The 21216-nt window shown below is 36.8% G+C and overlaps 1 protein-coding gene and 1 pseudogene across 1 annotated transcript in view; both read right to left on the bottom strand.

The window, feature by feature from the left end:
* The window catches only part of TRPC7 (transient receptor potential cation channel subfamily C member 7), a 248500-nt gene that overhangs the window by 153866 nt on the left and 73418 nt on the right, over positions 1 to 21216 (bottom strand). The window contains exon 3 of the mRNA XM_027849142.1: positions 14181 to 14363. Coding sequence (XP_027704943.1) covers positions 14181 to 14363 — 183 coding nt within the window. The remainder of the gene's footprint in view (positions 1 to 14180; positions 14364 to 21216) is intronic.
* LOC114033685 lies at positions 18826 to 18944 on the bottom strand (annotated as a pseudogene).

A 21216-nucleotide genomic window follows, 5' to 3' on the forward strand; every position in this document is an offset into this window, starting at 1 on the left:
TTCTTTCTTTCTTTCTTTCTTTCTTTCTTTCTTTCTTTCTTTCTTTCCTTTTCTTCCTTCCTTCCTTCTTTCTTTCTTCCTCCTCCTTTTCTCCTTCTCCTTCTCCTTCTCTTCCTTCTCCTCTTTCTCCTCTTTCTCCCCTTTTTCCTTCTTCCCCTCCTCCCCTTTATAAGTAAGCACAAGGTAAGCCCTACTGGGTCAAGGATTGACAGTGATTGCTTATGGCAGGGTTGTTTTGAGTATTACATGACATATTTACATATTCAATATGTAAACTGCTTTGAAAAATCTTAAAGTGCTATTTAAATGTTAAGTATTACTATTATCCAGGAATAACCAGGAGGGCAAGACAATGGGATGAATTTGGATATGGGGCTCTTCTCTTAGGTAGCATTTTCCTAAAAGTTCCTCTACCTGTTCTGGTTTTTGTGAGATTGTAAGTGAATCTGTCTGAAATCTTATTATATTCCTTTCTCTATACTCTCCCTATTCTTTATCTGTGCTCCCCTTCCATTAGTTATATTCCACGTCCATTATTATATTGCTACCCCTTAACACCCAGTGAAAGTTGCTTTGTAACCTTATTCAAAAACTGTGTGTTCCTGAGGTGTGACAACCTGTAAGCCTTTAGAGAATCACTTCCTTCATTACATTTCTTCATAGACAACAGCTTTCAGAAAGGAAGATAAATAATCCGGTGGAGTCACATAATCATCCATGTAACTGATGATTTGTTATACATCATTTTTAGGTAAAATTTGTTTTATCAATATCCTCAAGTTGTAATTTGTGGACAAAGATTTTTAATAACGTTATTCATTATAGAATTTAATGCTTAAAAAAACCTTCTTCAAGCATATGGTCTTTCCACTGATGCAGATTACAAAGCCTCTAGACCTTACTAGATAACTTCCATTAGTTGCTACACCTGTAAGATTCATCACCCTGTGGTCAACATGGTGATAATTCTCTTGAAACTTAGCAAAGCTGGCCCTTGAATAAGACACCTAATCCTCTACCTACCAATTACCCATTTCATATTCATGTGGGTATGGAAAAAAAAACATTAGGTACAGCTATAAAACTGTTCTCATAAGGAGCCACTCATGATTATACTTCCATCAAGAAACATTTACTTGCAAGTGACCTTAGGCAGAGGAATGTTGATAAAAGCATTAACAAGCTACAGAACATATGAACAGTCAAATGCTTATTAAAGTTCTCAATCCAAATGTGATCAATTAGCACAGAAATTGCTAGATGGAATAGCATATTTTGTCTTCATCTTAATTACTGGAGTTAGTCATTATCCCTTTGGGGGAAGCATATTTTTTACCACGCTTTTCCTCTCAGGGTGGAAAAAGGCAATATTGAAAGTTGCTCATGTTCAGTTCTGTTCACTTATTTGTAAGGCTAATCATTTCTTTTCTTTCTGTTTCTTGGTCTCTTCCCTTGAATTATGCTCAGTTCTCATTGCCTAAATCCCCAAGATAGGGACAGCAATAACAATGGTAACAAACACCATTAACTCACATATAGCTAGTGACTTAAGGCTTACAAAATCTTTTCTCCCTAATAACTCTGGAAAGCAAATCCTGCAATGTTTATCATTCCTATTTTATATATGATGAAATGAAGACTCTGAAAGGTCAAGTGATCTATCTGACTACTACTATATGGCTAATAAGTATTATTATGTCCTACTTCATTGTAAACTCCATTGGTGAAGAAATTCTACCTAATCATATTTTTTGGGGGTCCATGAGTTCTGATTTCATCAGTGTGCTGTATAGGAAATTCCCAGGGTAGATCCCTTCAATTAAGATGCAGGATAATAGAAAAGTAAAATATTTCTCTGTCCTTCTCTGAAATCTTTCTCTTGATTATCAGAAAGTGCTTTTCAGTGATAGCTTAATATGTGGGTACTAGGGTACAAAAATATGATATTCAGAAAATCATAGATTTAGAGCTGGAAGGACCTCAGAATTCATTTAAAAGGAATCTTTTATTTTTCATATGGGGAATCTGAAGACTAAAAAGGCTAAGTCACTTGCCCAACATCATGTAAGTAGTAAGAGGAGAACCAGAATTGAACCCATGTCCTCTGACTTCAAATCCAGGAACTTTCCTGGACACTATGTAGCCTCAAAAGTGAGAGGAAAAATGTCAGAAATTTTGAGTCTCTGTATGAGCCAGGAATAGAAAAGGTCTATAATGATTGAAGATAGGGGTTGTACGTAAATCCTGGAGACCAATTATGAGCATGAGTTACCAAAAAGCCATTTATGAAATGCTTAGAAACCCATGAATATATCCCAAGTATTGAGGTGGAATGTTGGATGTTCAACAAAGCCTTTCCATGTAGACTTGGCCCTAAAGAGCCCCAGTTTGGCCATTCACAAGGCCACATATTTGGAAAATCAGTAGAACTTAGAGTTGATTAAGTTCAATCCTCTAATTTTACAAAAAGATAAAACTGAGGCCAGAGAGAGGCTAAGTGTCTTGCCCATAGTCACATAGATTGTAAGTAGCAGAGTCAGGATTTGAACATGATCATCTAGCTACAAATCTGGTGCTCTTTACATTGCACAACACTCACCTGCCTCCAATTCAGATGAGCAGAGATGGAATCAAGCTATAGAATCAATGATGTTTCTTAGGAAGTCAGGTACATGTCATTGGTTTCCACCAAATATATTTATCCTCTTTTCTAGAAAACTTTTTAAAGGAAATAACAGCAGAAATAACTATATTCAGTGGATCAGATAGAAATAATTCCTGACCTATTAAAATATTTGTTTAACAAGTAACTCAATGAATATTTTAGGTTATGCCTGTAACCAGTGAGGAGTGGAACAGCATTTTAGGATCTTCTTCCCCCAATGCAGATAAGACATGAATAGGCTGCAAATATTTCCATTCATTCAAATCAGCATGCTGATTTATTCAGTCATTCACAAACAGGGCATTGTGCTATACTCTAGGGGAGATACAAAACTTAGACAAAAAATTACCTTTGCCTTCACTAAATAGGAGGAAGATCCTGTGCTAAGCAGCATAAGCTTAAAAACCCAGTCTATCTGAATGCAATTTATAGTTAGGTGACTTGAAGGTGTGTGTATGTGTGTGTGTGTGTGTGTGTGTGTGTTGGAGAGAGAGTAATACAAGCTCTTAAACAATTATAACACAAAGCAGTGTCAAAATGTCATTTTAATGGATTGAATTTATAGAATTGGGCTGGGCAGAACTTTAGTTTGATTTAGAACACCACTGCTACTGATTTTATCTATGTAGTCATTCTGGAATAGCATTACTAGCCATGGAGTTTCTGGTTGTCTTTCCTGGTGACAAGGAAAAAGATATTGACTCCAATGTTACCATAGATGTGAGGAAAAAAGATTTTTTGAAAGGCTAGAGCCAAGATGGTGCAATGACACCAGAGCTCTCCTCAAAAGCCCCTCTATAACAACTTTTAAAAAATGTACCTAAATGGTTTCTGAGCAGAAGAGTCAACAAAAAGTCAAAGTGAATGATATTTCCAGCCAAGGAAAGCTTAGGAAGACAGAAATGGAGAGGTCTGTAGACATTGGGATTGAGACTGGAAGGGAGCACAGTATAGTAAAAATGGCACTGTCTGTGGGCTTTAAAGGTGGCATCAGCAACAACAATAGCAGCAACACTGAGAGTGTACAGCACCTGGGAATGACAAGGGGACTGAATACCTGGTCAGAAAGAGATTTCAGGGTACCTCTGTACTAGCACTGGATACAGGATCAGGTGCCAGCTCCATTTCCCATTATTCTATTCTGGGTTGCAATTTCAGGGCACAGAGGTGCAGTTGCTATCATGAAGAAGCAGAGACTTACCTGGTTAAGGACCAAACCACAGACTAGGAGGGCACTGATCAGATCTGCTCTTGGATCATACCACTTTTAGAAGTACTAAAAAGTTACAGAACCCCAAATCTAGCTGTGAGAGCAGCAGAGGGACATAAAAGACTAAAGCTCAGGTCAGTCATTCCACCAAGAGGTGGGCAGAGCACAACTCTAACATAAAGTCCAAAGTTAAGAAATAGTCTGAAAAAATGCAAACAACAACAACAACAAAAAATCACCTGACCATAAAAGCCTATAATGGTGACAGGGAAGTTCAAGACACAAATTCATAAGAAGACAATGACTTAAAAATATCTATAAGCAAACACTCAAAGAAAAAAAATACAGACTAGACTTATAAGCCCAACAAAAATTCTTAGAAGAGCTAAATAAAGAGATTTAAGAAGAGTAAAAAAATTGATTTTAAACATCAAATAAGAGTGGTAGAGGAAAAAGAAATGAGAAAAATGAAAAAAAATTATGAAAAGAAAATTAGTAGCTTGGTAAAAGAGGCACCAAAAATACTGAAGAAAATAACTCCTTAAAAACCAGAATTGACCAATTACCAATTTCCAACATATTTAGATTAGGGAAAAAGTTTGCAAGTTTACTTTTTTGAAATGGATGTATATTTACACAAATACAAGTTGCTCAGCTTAACAGAAGATGGAATAGAATACTTAAATAATCCAATCTTAGAAAAAGAAATTAAACAAGTATAAAGGTTGGGGGGGGGGCAACAGCTAGGACTAGATGGATTTATAAGCAAATTCTATCAAATATTTCTACCAAAAAAGGTAAATGAAGAGTACTATGAAATTTCTTCTATGACACAAATATAGTTTTGGTCCCTAAACCAGGAAGAGCAAAAATACAGAAAGACCAATATGTAGACCAATTTCCTTAATGAGTATCAATGCAAAATTTTAAATAAAATACTATCAAGGAGACTATAACAATATATCACAAAAATCATACTCTGTGAGCAGGTTGGATTTATAACAGAAATGCCAGACTGATTCAGTATTAAGAAACTACAAGCATTATTGAGCATTGTTAATAATGATATTAACATATCAATAACAAAAATAACAAAAATCATGATTATATCAATATGTGCAGAAAATTTTTTTGATAAAATGCAACACCCATTTCTATTAAAACATAGGAATAAGTGGAGCTTTATTTAATATAATAATTAGTATCTCTATAAAACTAAGAGCAAGCATTGTATATAATGGGGAAAAATTAGAAGCCTTTTCAATAAGATCAGGGGTAAAGTAAGGATGTCCATTATTACCACCATATTCAATATTTTAAAGCAATAAAAAAGAAATTGAAAGAATAAGCATAGGCAATGGAGAAACAAAACTATCACTCTTTTACAAAAGAGTGACAAAAATGAGGGTTGATTGAAGGAAGTGGGAATCATTAGACTGGAGAAGAGAAGACTTGAGGGAACATGATAACGGTCTTCAAATATCTCAGAGCCTGTCACAACAAAGAGGAATTAGACATATTCTGCTTGGCTTCAGAGGGCAGAATGAGGAGCAATAGATAGAAGTTGAGGAGAGGCAGGTTTCAACTTGATCTAAGTTAAAAACTTCCCAAAAATCAGAGTTCTCCCAAAGTAGAGTGGACTGCCTTGAGAGGTAGTGGGCTCCCCTATACTGGCAATCATCAAGTGAAGGACTGGATGACATCTGAGTATGTTGTAGCAGGGTTTCTTATTCTTGTATGGATTAGACTAGAGTTCCTTTCCAGTTCTGAGAGTCTGATTTTGAAAAGCTGTCTAATCAATGAGGCAGCATGGAACAGTAGAAAGAACAATAAATTTGAAGTAGAAGATTTGGGTTCAAATTTAACTGACCATGTGACCTTGTGTAAATTTCTTTGAGCCTCAGATACCTTCCAGATCTAGATACATCATTTTATGAATTGAAATTGCCATAAAGGAGATCACGCTTTGTAAAATTTGGCAGTAATTTGTAATTACATAGTCAATATGGCAATAGGGATTGCTTAGTGTCATGTCCAGCTTCCTAACTCTGTCTAAATTATCTGTCTAAATCAAACCTCAGCAGGGAAAAACATGGCAGAAAATACATGCCTAGAGCAATTAAGTGTTGGACCCAGCAATGAGTTGTTTCTAAGTTTTGCTTGCTGAATGGTGATACTAGTGATTTAGGAAGACAGGAAATTAAAGACAGGACCATGGAGGAAAGGATTTGATTATAGTTCCAGTGAAAACACTCTCCTGATATCTGAGGACAAGCTTAGGAGAGGACAGAGAAGCTTATCATCCCAAGGATGGGCCTCTAGGCATTTGTAACCAGTGAAAAACACTGCCCCAAACAACAGACTTTCTTTTCTTTGAATTCAATGATTTCGGCATGATATAGACATAAGCATAGGGATATAACACTAGCATTGCTACTACTACTACTACTAATAATAATAATAATAGCAATTGCTAGCATTTATGCAACACTTTAAGGTTTGCAAGTGCTTTACAAATATTATCTCATGTGATCCTCATAACAACCTTCGGAGATAGGTGCTATTATTACCTTGTTTTACAGATGATAAAACTGAGACAAACAAGTTAAGTGACTTGCTCAGGGTCACACAGCTAATAAATGTTGGACCCTGGATTTGAACTCAAATCTTCCTGACTCCAGGTCTTACACTTTGTTTATTGTTCCACTCAGCTGTATATGTATGTATGTTGTGTATATATAACATACACACACATTGGTATGTGCATATTTATGTACATGCAAATGTATGTATGTATATATATATATGTTTATGTGTGTATGTGTGTGTATGTATGTGTATATATATATTCATCTTCCTAAGTACAAATCCTGCCTCAGATACTTACTAGACATGTGTCCCTAGGCAAGTCTCTTAACTCTGTTTGCCTCAGTTCCTTATCTGTTAAATGAACTAGAGAAGGAAATGGTAAACCACTCCAGTATCTTTGCCAAGAATACACCAAGTTGGGGTCACAAAGAGTTGAACATGACTAAAAAATGATTGCACATATATGTACATACACATCTATACATATATGTATGTATATATATGCACATATATTAAACTATCAACTATTCAAATTACATTAATACTTTTGGGACATCATGTATATGCATATATTATCTTTCAAACAGAATATAAAATGTATGATTTTATTGCTGTAGATACTCTCTTCACCATTAAAGATTGCAACATTTCTACAATTTGGTATACACACACACCCTCAGAGAGGTCCAGTGATTGAAAATTTCCTCAATCTATTATGCCCAAGCTGGGAATGCACCTTTTCCTCCCTGAATTGAGGGAGTTTGGTACTTGTATGACAGTCAAAGAGCCTGTGTGAAGGTCTATACTTCTAACTTTTCTGGTTTCATAGGACTGGCTAACATTTTGCTCTGCTTGCATAGATTTCCAGAAACCAGGGTCACCTTTCAACATAGCTGCCACATCAGAGGAGGATATCAGTAGAAGATCAAGACATAGATTAGATGTTAAAACTATACAGTGAGAAATTTACAAATTGCTTCTGTTGTCATTTCAGCAAAATTAAAATTCCTTAGATTTGCTATACAAAAATCACAGAATCACAGAATTTGAAAATTGGAAGGGACCTTAGCTGCCATCTAGTCCAACCTTGTAAGTCTCACCTCTAACTCACTTAACAAATGCAGCTTCTTCTTTAAGACTTCCAAGGAGAGAAAACCTTCCCATTTCAAAGCAAACAATTCTTGGTTGTACAGCCCTATTTGTTAAAAAGTTTTTTTTTTCGTGATATGAGACCAAAAATCTTGCTTCTAACAGTTTTTTTTTAGTTATGTCTGATTCTTTGTGACCTTATTTGGGCAGAGATACTGGATTGGTTTGCCATTTCCTTCTCTAGCTCATTTTATAGATGAGGAAACTGAAGCCAACAGAGTTAAGTGATTTGTCCAGGGTGACCCAGCTAATAAGTGTCTGAGGCCAGATTTGAACTCAGGAAGATGTCTATCTACTCTTTCCATTGTGCCACCTAACTGCCCCAGCTCATAGTAAGTTTTAAGTCCATTAGAAGCCTCAGACCCTTTTTAGAACTACTTTCCTCCCCCTGTGTCCAATCATATTATATTTATAATACTGATTTTTTTTAACTCAAGTGAAAGACTTTACCTTTATCCTTCTTGAATATCATCTTTAGTAGATTCAACCCAATACTCTGGACTGTCCAGACCCTTTTGTGTTCTGACCCTGTCATTTACGCTGTTATCAATCCCTCCAAGCTTTGTTTCCCCTACAAATTTAGTAAGCCAATAGTTGATAAAAAAGTTAAACAGCTTAGGCCTAAGTATAGATCCCTAGGGTACTCCACTGGAGACTATTGCCACCTTGACAGTGAAATAATTACTCTTTGAATGAAACTGTTTTGAATGCATCTGATTGTATTATTATCTAATCCATACCTCTCTATCTTTTTCACAAAAATAGTATGAGATATTTTATTAAACACTTTTTTAAAATTTAGTCAAACTGTATGTTCAACATCTTGATTTAAAAATCCTGTCAAAAAGTAAAATGATGTTTCAGTTATATTTCCAGTTATATCTGACTCTTCACGTCCCCATTTGAAGTTTCTTTTTTTTTTGGCAAAGATATTTTAGTAGTATGTCAATTCCTTCTCCAGATCGTTTTATAGATGAGGAAACTGAAACAAATAGGGTTCAATGACGTATCCATGGTCACACAGCTAATAAGTGTCTGAGGTCAGATGTGAATTCACAAAAATGAGTCTTCCTGACTCCACTCTATCGCTCCACCTAGCTGCCCCAAAAAGAAATTAGTTTATCATGACTGACTTTTTGTAAACAGCATTTCCCTTTCTAGATATTTGGCAATCATCTCTTTAATGATCTTTTCCAGAAATTTCTCAGAAATTGAAATTAAACTCAGTGGCCTGTCTTTGAAAAGTGAGAAAGCATTTGGCTTTCTCCAATCTTATAGTTACTCTCATATTTCCATGGTTTTCAAATATCAATGATAGTGACTCACATGCCAATTTTTCCAAACTTTAAGATGAAGCAGTTGACTTGCCATCTTGGATAATTGATTCACTTTTGCTATTCCCAATGTAAAAAGCTCATTGCCCTTTACAGTGAAATCAGAACAAAAATGGCTTCTCTCTATTGTCAGTTATCATCATCATCCTATCCACCTTAAGAAGAAGTCCTATCCCTTATATGATCCTATTATTTCTTCCAATTTAACATAAAAAGCCTTTTTTGTTATCCTTAATTTTCTTTGTCAACCCCAGCTCATTTTGGTCTTTAGCATTGTTGACAGTATCTTTATAAGACTGTGCCATATTCTTATATTTATCTTCTGTTTCCTGGTCTAATTTCCATCTTCTTTGTGTTTCTTTTTAAAATCTAAGTTGGGTGGTGAGTCCCTTGTGTATCCACATCACTCCCTTCAGAAAAACAAACAAACACATTTTTCCTTATCATTGGAGTTGTTTCCTTTTGTGTCTTCAGAATTTTATTCTTTAGTATCTTTCATCCCCTGTGGGTTGACTTCCCCTAAAGAATTTTAGTCCATGAGATTCTATCTATTTTTCCTTTGAACCTACTGAAATCTGCTTTCCCCAAATAGCATGATATACTATGCTCAGCTTTTTTCTACTATATCAAAACCTTTATTATGGAGTGGTCCTACCCACCTCCACCCTGATTCCTATCAAGTTCTCCTCGTTTCTGCCCTAGAAACCAGTTCATGACTATCAGGGTGAATCATATCCAGAATAGAATTTATAGTTTCCCCTTGTTTCCTCCATGTTTTAAAGGTTGAAATTTTCACAAAGTCATTAAGAAATCACTAGCTGCTTTTCTTGTGTGTGTGTGTGTGTGTGTGTGTGTGTGTGAGAGAGCGAGAGAGAGAGATTCAGCAGATGTTTTGATAACTGAAGTTCCCCTGCCTTCTCTGTGCCAAGCCTGTGATCTATTCCCCAAACTCTCCAACTTATTTCTTCTTTCTACCAGATGGTCCTTACTATACTTCAAAGACAAAATTACTTCTATTTGTCCCTCCTTTCACTCACCCAAATCTTGACTGTCATGTTTTCCTTGGCCAATAATTAAATCGAGGTTGTGCTAATCAGAATCCATGCCCTTTCTACCTCCACTTCTTAAAATCCTTAGCTTCCATTAAGGTTCACCTCAAGGTCAACCTTTCTAATCCCTTTCTTTGTTAGCTCTTTTCCTCCTCAAATTACCTTATATTTACTTATCTGTTTACATGTCTCCCCCCTCCCCCAGCATGTAAGCTCCTTGAAGGCAGGAGCTGCTTTTGCCTTTGTATCTCTCATAGCTAGTTAGCATAGTATCTAACAGCAGGACTTAATGAATTCATGTTAAATTTCATTGACAGAAGAAAAATAGGCTTGTACTATGGAATTCAAGATGAAAAAAAAATAGCAAAAGGCAAAGAATGATTACAGAGTTTCCACTGGGCATTTTCCCCTAAAAATCTTTGAGAGTGTAAATTAAGGTCAAGCCAAATTTGGCAAGTGTACAGAGGAGATGGTTCTCACAATGTCAGAATCATCCTTGATTCTTTATTTTCTCTCAGCCCTTAAGTATAATCAATTGTCAAATCTTGTCAGTGTCCTCTATAACATCTTCTCTTTATGTGCAGGACCATTGCAACCTCTTTAGGCCCTCATGACTTCTCACTTGAACTGTGGTACAACCCCTCTATAGTATGCCCAACTCAGTCTCTCCTCTTTCTAAGCTATCCTTTACATAGGCTATCAGAGTGATATTCCAAAACACAGGCAGGATCACGTCACTCTCCCTTCTTAGGAAGTGCCAGTTGTCTCCAAGATCAAACAAAAACTGCTTTGTTTAGGTTTTAAAACCCTTTACCATCTGGCTCCAAACTATCTTTTCAGGCTTATTGCTCATTCTTCTCCTTCACCCATTCTACATTTCAGTCAAACCAACCTTCTTGCTGTTTCTCATACCTGATATTTAGTTTCTTTGCCCACTTCTTTTGTATGGTCTATCACTCAGTACCTGGAAAGCTCTCGCTCTTTGTCTGTCTTTTAGAATCCATATCTTCCTTCAAAGAGAATTCAAGTGTCACATCTTAACATGAGGTTTTTCCAAATCCCCTAATTATTAGTGCTTTCCTTCTCTTAAACTACTTTATGTCATGAATTTTGTATTTACTTCTCTAGTTACATGTTGTTTCCCATAAGTAGAGGATAAGCTTCTTGAGGGCAGAGACTGCTTCAGGTTTGCCTTTGTATCCCCAGCATTAAGTACAAGACAGGCCATTTAAGAAGTGCTTAATAAATTCTTGTTGGATTGAATTTAACTGAATCATATTTAATTGAATTGAATGACATCAATGTGCTCACTTTCCGGTAAATTTCAAGGAATTACTGAATAACATTATCTTAGGAGGATAAGAAGGAAATTTGGAAGACATTCTAATCTGATTCCTATTAGAGGAAGGTCTTGGAAACAAGAAAGTCTGGCATTTTATTTTGGATATTTATCATCCTTCCACAGATAAGGGTTACCTGGGGTTTCATAAGGCTTTTTTTTTTTTTTTGCTTTTGCCCTATATGTGGCTCAATTTCATCATGTGCTAGTTGGCAGAGATAGAGGTCCTTTGATTTCTGAAGAGGGGAGGAGGAGATAATTTGCATTTCACCCATAGATAGATAAATAGACAGATACACACATATACATATATATATGTATGTGTATATGATATATATGCATTTATCTTGACTTGTCCCTTAGCCATGCATTGAGGTATGTTTGTACTTCAAGGAGGCAGATCCTTGGCAGCTTCAGAAAGTGACTGCTGTGAGCTGGGGAAAAAGCCTCAGTGAGCCCTTGTGGCTAGGTTGAGACTGAAAAATGAAGGATTGCAGAGCCAAGAAAGTAGGATTAAACATTGGCACTGATTTAAAAACCAAAACCAAAATCATAAAAAGAAAAACAAATACATCGTCCTGAATCTAAGCTTCCTAAGCCCAGCCTCAGGTGTCCTATTTTCCTTAGCTCAGCTAATTTTTTGGAAACTCCTTTGGAGCACAAGTCCCAAGACCTATAAAATAAGCTAATTTGCAGAATTTTTAATTGTGACAGAAAGAAAAGTATAGAAAAATGTGTTCAGAATAGGAGATATCCCTTGATGGTTTCATCTGATCCATTTTGTTTTTCACCAGAGATAGTTTGCTTTATATAAACAAAATAACAAGAAAGGATTAGAGTGGGCTAAATGCACATCTTATAAATACCTTGCTAGTGTTTGGTGATGTTAGCTTAGATTGTGACAGACATCTGGATGAAAACATAGTTTTAATAATTTCTTTGATGTGCAATAAACATCAATGTGGTGTGGTGGAAAGTACTATGTCAACTCAGAGGTCAGATGACTTGGGTTCATATCCCACTTCCGCCATTACCTACCTATGTGACCTTTAGAAAACAGATTCAAAGAGTTTGAAAGCTTGAAGGAAACTTTGTGGCTCTCTAGTCCAATCTGTACACAAAAGGAGCCCTCACTATTCCGTATTTGACAAGAAGACTTGGAGTGAGGGGGGACCCACCATCTCAACAGGCTGCTCATTCTATTTTTGGATAGTTCTAATCATTAAGAAGTTTTTTTGCTGACATTAGGCATTCATTGTACACTTTACAATTTCCACATCTTGCTCCTTCTTTTGCCTTGTGGGAGAACAGAGCAAATCTAATCTCTCCTTCATATGACCACTCTTCAAATACTTGAAGATGCTATCATTTAATTTCTCCCCCAAGTTTTTTCTTTTCCTCCAGGCTAAATATATCCAGTTCCCTTAACTGATAACACTTTAAGGTTTAATATAGATCTATGGTGTCATGTGGAAATGTTCACATGTTGAATTAAGGTATAATACTAATATTACTGACATTTCATAGCATGTTAGAATTTCACACATCATCTCATTTGAGCCTCATAACAATCCTGTAAGGTAGATGCTATTAATACCCTTATTTTTCAGATCCTGTAAGGTAGACACTATTAATATCCTCATTTTTCAGGAAACTATTGCCTAGAGTGATTAGGTCACTTGTCCATGATCATACAGCCAGTAGGTGTCAAAAGCTAGAGTTGAACTCAGATCTTCCTGACTTCAACTACAGCACTCTACCTACTTCACCACTTGACCTTGCTCTTTGTGCATCTACAACAAATATTTGGTTTGTTCGTTGAGATTTAAATAGAAATTCACTTGATTCATCAAAGCATTCATCCTAATTTTCCTAATGGAAAACGAAGAATGAACAGAACAGTTTCAGAGTTTGAAGGAACTGGAAGCCATTTAGTTCAACCAATACTCCAAAAAAGTTTTCCTCTACAATAAACCCAAAAAATGGTCATCCATCCATTGTTGAAGACGTCCATGGAGGGGGAACCTACTACCACCTGAGTAGCAGCTTATTGCACTTTTGGACAATTCAAATATTTTGGCAATTTATCTTTAAATAGAACCTATATCTGTCTCTCTTTTATTCCACCAATTGCTCCTAAGTTTGTCATCTGTGGCCAAACAGAAGTAGCCTAATACCTCTCCCACAAGATAGTCTTTGATATTTTAGAACAGATATCATGCCCCCTATAGTTCACTTCCACATTTCCTCTCGTTCCCAATCCTTCTTTTCTCCAAGCTATAAAATTGCAGTTCCTTCAACTAAATCTCATATAGTATAGACTTGGGGCCCTTTGTCAATTCTAATTATGCTCCTCTGGAGGTTTTCCAGTCTATCAATGTTCTCCACAGTGTGTTGAGGAGGAGTAGAAAGGTTGCCATCTGTTGTGATTGATTTATTTTCTGAATCTTGCTGATAAGGCCTTCTGTATTTCCCCAGTGGTCTGTCTCCTTTAGTAATCCTGAGAACCATCCACTCTTCTTGACCCACCAATCAATCAATCAGCATGGCCCTTCCTGACATGTTAGCAGTCAATAAATCATCCTCTTATGTTTTGCAGTCTAATGACCCTTCTTACGGGTGACATGTTTCAGCTTTACCTGGTGAGCTAAAGGTAAAAGAGGCTATATGAGGCCTGCAAACAATATATATCATTCCTTCTTACCCGAGTTGGGATTCTTAGTGCCTAAACAGTTCCCTTGAAGAGTAAAATAAGCATTACATGCAAAGGAATATGTTAGGAGCACTACTGAAGTGATGACCCAAAGCCCCATGAATGGATGAGTTTGGAGGGGGAGAGACTTACCTTTTTGACCTCGTACTTAATGGCAAGCTTGATTCGACTCAGACTTGGACGATGATGATCAGCCCAGACTTGGATGTTCACATCACCATTTAAAATTGCCTCCACTTCTTCTGTGTCCCTGCAGAGGTCCAGCACACCCACCACAAAATCCTTGCATTGCATAGATAACTTCCTGTAATCATTCTAGCAAAATAAAAAGAAATCAGGGGTGTTTAGCACTGGGCTGTATAGATGAATTCATCCACGGCAGGAATGCAAATCTGTAACTTCTCGAGGACATTCTAGTCAAGATGATTATATTAAATTTAAAGAAGGAAAAGAAGAGTAACGCTTCATTTTCTGGTGAAAGTAATTTATGGTACTAATTCCTGTCAACTGAATTAGAGTCCTTAGAAGTTACCTTGAGAACATTTGCAGTCATAGGACCTGGTTTCTTATCCTGATGCTTAACATTTTCTGTCTGTCTGATCTTGGCCTAATTATTTCCCCTCTCTGGACCTGTTTCCTCATCTGGAAGATAAGGTAGATATCTTTCAGCTATAAATCCTGTGCCATTTACTGACTAGATTAATGATTTGATAAATAAAATAATGAGGTATGAGAGAACTGAAAGGCTTTATTGTCACCATCTCCTACTCCTCTGAACCACCTTCTTTATAAGTAGGATGTATAGTGAGAAAAAAAATCCAGCTTTCTAATTTGAAATTGGAAAGATGCAGGATTACCAAAACTGTGTGCAGGTGTGTATTGTTTTTCATAGTATGTGCATTTCTGAAACATTATGTATAAACTGGGCCTGGGAATCTAAATTGTATTTTGAAGGTACCATTTCTAAAGAAATAAATCATACTCTTTCAAAAGTGAATGATAATCCCTTAATTTATCTACTTGTAATGAAAAGGAAATACATCTACATGAAAACAGCACTAGATTCAAATCCAGAGGATGAAGATTCAAAACCAGACTCTCTTATTTAGTACTTGTGTGGGCTTAAGGAAGTCACTTCCCCTCTCAGTTTTTGCCTCTGTAAAATGAGGGACTTGAGTTAGATCATATCAAGGATCTTTCTACTTCTGACTAATTCTATGAACCTAAGGACATGGTTTTTTTTTTTGGACAATTTTTTTTTTCTAAAGTAAGGTATATTTGGGCTTCTCTTCTCCTTGGAATTTACTTTTATTAGGACAATATTTCTTTTTCAGGATATAATGCCAGCCTGCCTCTCCCTCACTTTTCTTCCCCCCATGCCATTTTTATTTTCATTTTGTTTTCTTATGTGCTTCAGGTAAGAATCTCAAATGTGCATAAATATCTTTATGAAATATGATTCCCTACCCCCACAACCTCCTAGTTTGTAGGAAAGAAAAATCTCATTCCCTTGAGGTTCCCTTGCCAGCAACTAGATGGCCTCTGGGATTTCTTCCAACTCTGATATTCTAGGATTCTCTGATCAAAGTTGAAATGAATTTATCCAGCCACTACAGGAGAAGTTAAATGTCACGTTCACTTTTAGTTGCTGTCAATGGCTCCAGTTGCTGAAAGGAAAAAAAAAAAGGACCATCTAGCTTGCCAAAAAAATGTTTTTTCCTCCAGACGTATACTTGAAACTGGACCAGGCCACTATGGGCTTGTTCACTGACTCTCAGTGTTTTTCATGAAGAGTTACATTAAAGTGTCATTTTGTATTGGAAATAGGAGTAAGCAAATAAATATCTATATCTATATCTGTCTGTCTATCTATCTATCTATCCATCTATCTATTTTTTTTTTTTACCAAGAACAGAGGAGACTAAGAAGCTTTGAGATGGATTGGTTACTTTTAATTGTTATTCACATCTCTACTAGGAGTCAGTTATTTTGACACCATAAAGGAGAAACTATGGCTGTTTCAGTCAAACAGAACAAATCATGCCCTCTCCTGCCTCACTGTCCTAGCTCATTCTGTTCCTCATGCTTTTAATGCTCTCCTCCTCCCTCTCTACCTGTTGAATTACCATCCCTCCTTTAAAACCCAACTCAAATGCTACCCCCTCTATGAAATCTCTTCTGATGTCCCCAGGTATTCACTTGTACCTCTCATAGGACACTGTTGTATAGCACTCTCATTCACTTACAAAATAACATGTCTCATCCCTATAACATACTGTAAGTTCCAAGAGAATGGGAGACTTATGTTATTTAAACTGTGTATCTCCCTATATGGCTTAATACACTGTCCTACACTGTCCTAAAGAAATGTTAGATGAATGAATGAATGAATGAACTTACAAAGATTGCACAATAAGAAAGTCCATCTAATCATGAAGCTATGGGAAAAATATTATTTGTATCCATAATATGCTATGAAATGCATGGGGCTGTTTGGAGAAACTGCTTTAGATCTGGGAAAGGGGACATGGATATCAAGAAAAGTCAACTAAGTGGAAAAAAAGCAGTGTGGTGAATATAGTACTTGATTTGACCTAAAATCCCAACTCAAATACCAATTAGCTGTAAGACCCTTGACAAGTCTTTCAACCTCTCCTAGCCTCAGTTTCTTCATCTGTAAAGTGGAGATAATAAGAGCATTTATCTCACAGGGTTGCTATGAAGATTATGTATTATAATGTGTATAAAGCACTTTACAAACTTTAGAGTGCCACATAAATGGTTGTTGTTATTGAGTCGTGTCCAACACTTTGTGACCCCATTTAGGGTTTCAAACCATTTCCTTCTTCAGATCATTTTACAGATGAAGAAACAGGCAAACAGGGTTAAGGGACTTTCCCAGGGTCACACAGGTAATAAGTGCATGAGGCTAGATTTGAACACAGGAAAATGAGTCTTCCTGACTCCAGGTCCAGGGCACTATCTTCAGTGCTATACTGTCTTACAAAAGTAGTAGTTATTATTATTGGAAGAGCTGCCTTTTATGACAGTTTGATCTCTATTGCTCACTTCATTTTATGCAAATGAGCCAAGAAAAAGAAAAAACATAGTGTGAATGAAGGATGTGAGAGGCCTTCTTGGATTCTGCTTTGGCCCATCAGAATAGGCTATGTCACCTATTTAACCACAGATCTGTTTTCTGCAATTCATATTCCCAGAAAGCGAAGGGAAAGGAAACACATATTTATTAAGCACTACTATATAACTGATATTATTTTTTAATTAATTAATTTATTTTTAGTTTTCAACGATCATGTCTAAAAGCTTTTGAGTTTTAAATTTTCTCCCCTTCCCTCCCCATCTTTCTTCCCAAGATGGTGGGAAATCTGATGTAAGCTCTACAAGCACATTCCTATTAAACATATTTTCACATTAATCATGTTGTAAAGAAGCATTAGAACCCATAAGAGGAACCACAAGAAAGGAGAAACAAAATGAAACAGAAGAAAAAAAGAGCAAATAGGATGCTTTGATCTGCATTCAAACGCCATAGTTCTTTCTCTGGATGTGGATAACATTTTTCATCATGAGACTTCTGGAGATGTCTTAGATCTTTGCATTTTTGAGAAGAGCTGTCCATCAAAGTTAGTCATCGCCGTGCATGTGTGTAACTGGTATTATGCTAAGCACTTTTACAAATGTTACCTTATTTGATCCTGACAACAACCCTGTGAGGTAGATGCTGTTATCTCCGTTTTACAGTTGAAGAAACTGAGGCAAACAAAAGTTAAGTAATTTTCCCAGAGTCAGAGAAATAGTAAATGTCTAAGACTGGATTTGAAACCAGGTATTTCTGACTCCAGACTCAGTGCTCTCTCCATTGTACCACCTGGATAGTGTATCATAGAACAATCATTTAGAGCCAGAAGAGACTGAGAGGAATTCAGTCTTATTTTACACCTAAGAAATTTGAGTCCCACGGAAGTTCAGTGGCTTGTATTAAGCTCACACAGTTTAGAGTAGAGTCCGGTCCGAGTTCTTTGACTTGAACAGTGTTCTTTCTGCTAAATTAGGTCCTTCATGACTTCTTTTCAGCTTTTGACACTTTGGACCATCTCCATCCTAGGTATTCTCTTCTCTCAGGATTTTTGTGATACTCCTTTCTCATGATTCTCCTCCTACCTGCCTGAATGCTTCCTCTCAGGCCCCTTTGCTGATTATCTTTTATATCATTCCCTTTATTTGTGAGCATGCCCCAAAGCTTTGTCCTAGGACCCCTTCTCTTTTCTTTCTACACTCTTTCGGTGACCTACTCAAGGTTTAAGATATATGTATCTAGTCCTAATCTCTCATGAGCTGCATACTAGATATTTTAAATGAGATGCTAGATGTCCTGTAGTCATCTCAAACTCAGTATGTCCAAAAGAACTTTCTCCCCAACTATACCTCCTGTTCCAAACTCCCCTATTTTTGTTGAGGGCAGTACCATTCTTCTAGTTTTCTAGATTTGCAACCTTAGTACTAATTTAAATTCTGTCATTTTCATTCACCCCACATAGTTGGTCAGTTGCCCAATTCTATCATTTCCTGCTCCCTAACCCCCCTTACACCCATTCTCTTCTTTCTACTTCTATAGCCATGGCCCTAATTCAAGCCTTTATCACTTCTCACTTGTCCTATTTCAATTCCTTGTTCATTGTTCTTTCTGCCTAAAGCCTCTCTCCTTCAATCTACCCTCCATAAAGCTGTCAAAATAATTTTTCTTTTCTTTTTTTTAAGCCTACAGTACCCAGTATTCCCAGGCGGTCTCCCATCCAAGCACTAACCAGGCCTGACCCTGCTTAGCTTCCGATATCAGACGAGATCGGGTGTGTTCAGGGTGGTATGGCCATAGACCAAAATAATTTTTCCCAAGGTATAGTTTCAACCATGTCACTCTTCTGCTCAATAAATTCCACTGTCTCCTCTTTACTTGCAGGAGCAAATATTTACTCCTTTATTTCACATTTAAAGCCCCTCACAACCTGTCTCTAGACTACATCTCCAAACTTAGTACATTTACTCCCCTACATATATAATTCAGCCCAGTCCAAATTTTTCTTCTTCCTATCCCTCCTACACAGAACTTGATATCTCCTCTCTCTGGTCTTAGCTCCATTTCATCATCTCCTCTCTTCTGCCTCTTAGAATCCCTTGTTTCCTTCAAGGCCTTTTACATGATAGTTTTCCCAATTCCTACAACTTCTAGCGTTCCCCTTAAATTATTATGTGTCTATTATGCATATAACTGTCTATGGGTACATGTTGTCCTTCCCAGATAGATTGTATGCTTACTAAGGGCAGGGACTGTTTTGCTTTTACCACAGTTCCTAATAATAATGATCTGCCACACAGTAGTCTCTTAATTGATTCTTGTTCTTAATAAATTCTGATACTATGAAATTTTAACATGTTATTGTCCCTTTTCAAACCTCTTTCCTTGTCTTCTGCTTAAAAGCTATGGTATTTTTTGTTCTCCCTTCTCTATGAAATGTATATCATTCACATTGGTTAGACCTCATCAGGGACTTTATCAGAGTAAATCCTTCTCCAGAATTGGACAGGAATCCCTCTCTTTAGAAAGTGAAGGGCAAGAAAAGGTGAATTTGGGGGAGGGCTGGACATAACTGATGCCATGGCCAGGTCTTGCCAATCTTTAACCCCCAAACTCACCTTTCACAGGACCAATGCCTGCCATGCCCTGACAAAACAATGCCAAAGCCTCCTTTCATTTCTCTGTTCTGGTTTTAATCTGGACTCCATATCTGCTGAAAGGTTCATGTTTCATGTTAGGCACTTATTTCCATTTCTCCTGTAATGAGGGACAGTCTCATGTTTGTAATCATTTACTCATGATTTTTTTGAACAGAAATTCATAATTAGCCCTTCGTTGCTAAGTAGAAATTAGAGGAACCCCTAACCAAGAGAAGTCTGAAGGTCAGCTGACAATGAGCTAGGGAACAACTCCAACTAGAAAATTAGCTGAGCATAACTGTGGATTAAAGGGTTAAAGTCCAGGGCACCAGCTCATTATGAATCACATTACCCCAATGCTTGTCGAAATCATCATAATAACGTTATGTTGGGGAAATTCAGTGTTGATAGACTTCACACTGACAACAAGCTCCAAGGAGCAGGGCAGCTTTCCCAGCTGAGGTTGAAGCTGGATGAAGGCTACATCTGAGGCCTTGAGAATTACTTAAAAAAATGGTTTTCTTAGTAATCCACATATACACAAGGCCACCAGGAAAATAAGAGATTCTATTCAAGACAACTTTGATTATCTCAGACGCTTTTACAGAGCTTATATAATGGAAAACTACAGCCAAAGACAAAACCAAATTTAACCACTGGAGCTGTTCTTTCTCTTTCTTCCTTTGTTTTATCTATGAAGGGGCCAAGAGGCAGTGAAATGTCTAGAAAACAGGCATCTAAGAGGAAAAGCAAGAACATAAATGACCAAGATAGTCCATAGCTGGGTATTCAACTCTTGACCAGTCAAGAATTGACTGTACATTCTGTTCCCCTGGTCCAATGAACAGCAAGTGCAAAGGGGTCAGAAAAGCATATATGTCTTATGATTTGCTGCCTGACACCTACCAGGACAGAAAATATTCTCACTGGCTATCTGTACTTTTTTCATATTTTAAGATATGAACTCGGAGCTTGTACAGAAAAAAGTCCTAGTATCTTCTCTCTGTCTTTGCTAACAAGCATGCATGACTATTCTGTTAAAAAAAATATTGTTGACTTTGTTTTTATAGTGGTCATTTTTGTATATCCCCCTATTCTACTCCATGGCAAATTGAACCATCTGTTGTAACAATGAAAAATAGTCAAACACAAGCAACCAATAGATTAGCCTCATATTACAATTTATTCAACATTCTGCCAAAGTAGGTCCTTATCTCTCTACTTAGCGGAAGAAAATGTTTCATTATTCATTCTCTGGGACCTTGATTGGCTTTTAAATTACTCAGTTGGCCTCCCTTTCAGTAATCTTTTAATTTACATTGTTGTAGACACTGTGAATATTATTCTTCATTTTCTGCTTATTCCACTCCAGTCAATAGAGTTTTTATGAGACACATATTCTGGTAACGACTAATGACTGTTTTGATTAAATACA

The sequence above is a fragment of the Vombatus ursinus genome, unplaced genomic scaffold (assembly GCF_900497805.2).
Source record: "Vombatus ursinus unplaced genomic scaffold, bare-nosed wombat genome assembly UNPS02007284.1, whole genome shotgun sequence".
NCBI classification, from domain to species: domain Eukaryota; kingdom Metazoa; phylum Chordata; class Mammalia; order Diprotodontia; family Vombatidae; genus Vombatus; species Vombatus ursinus.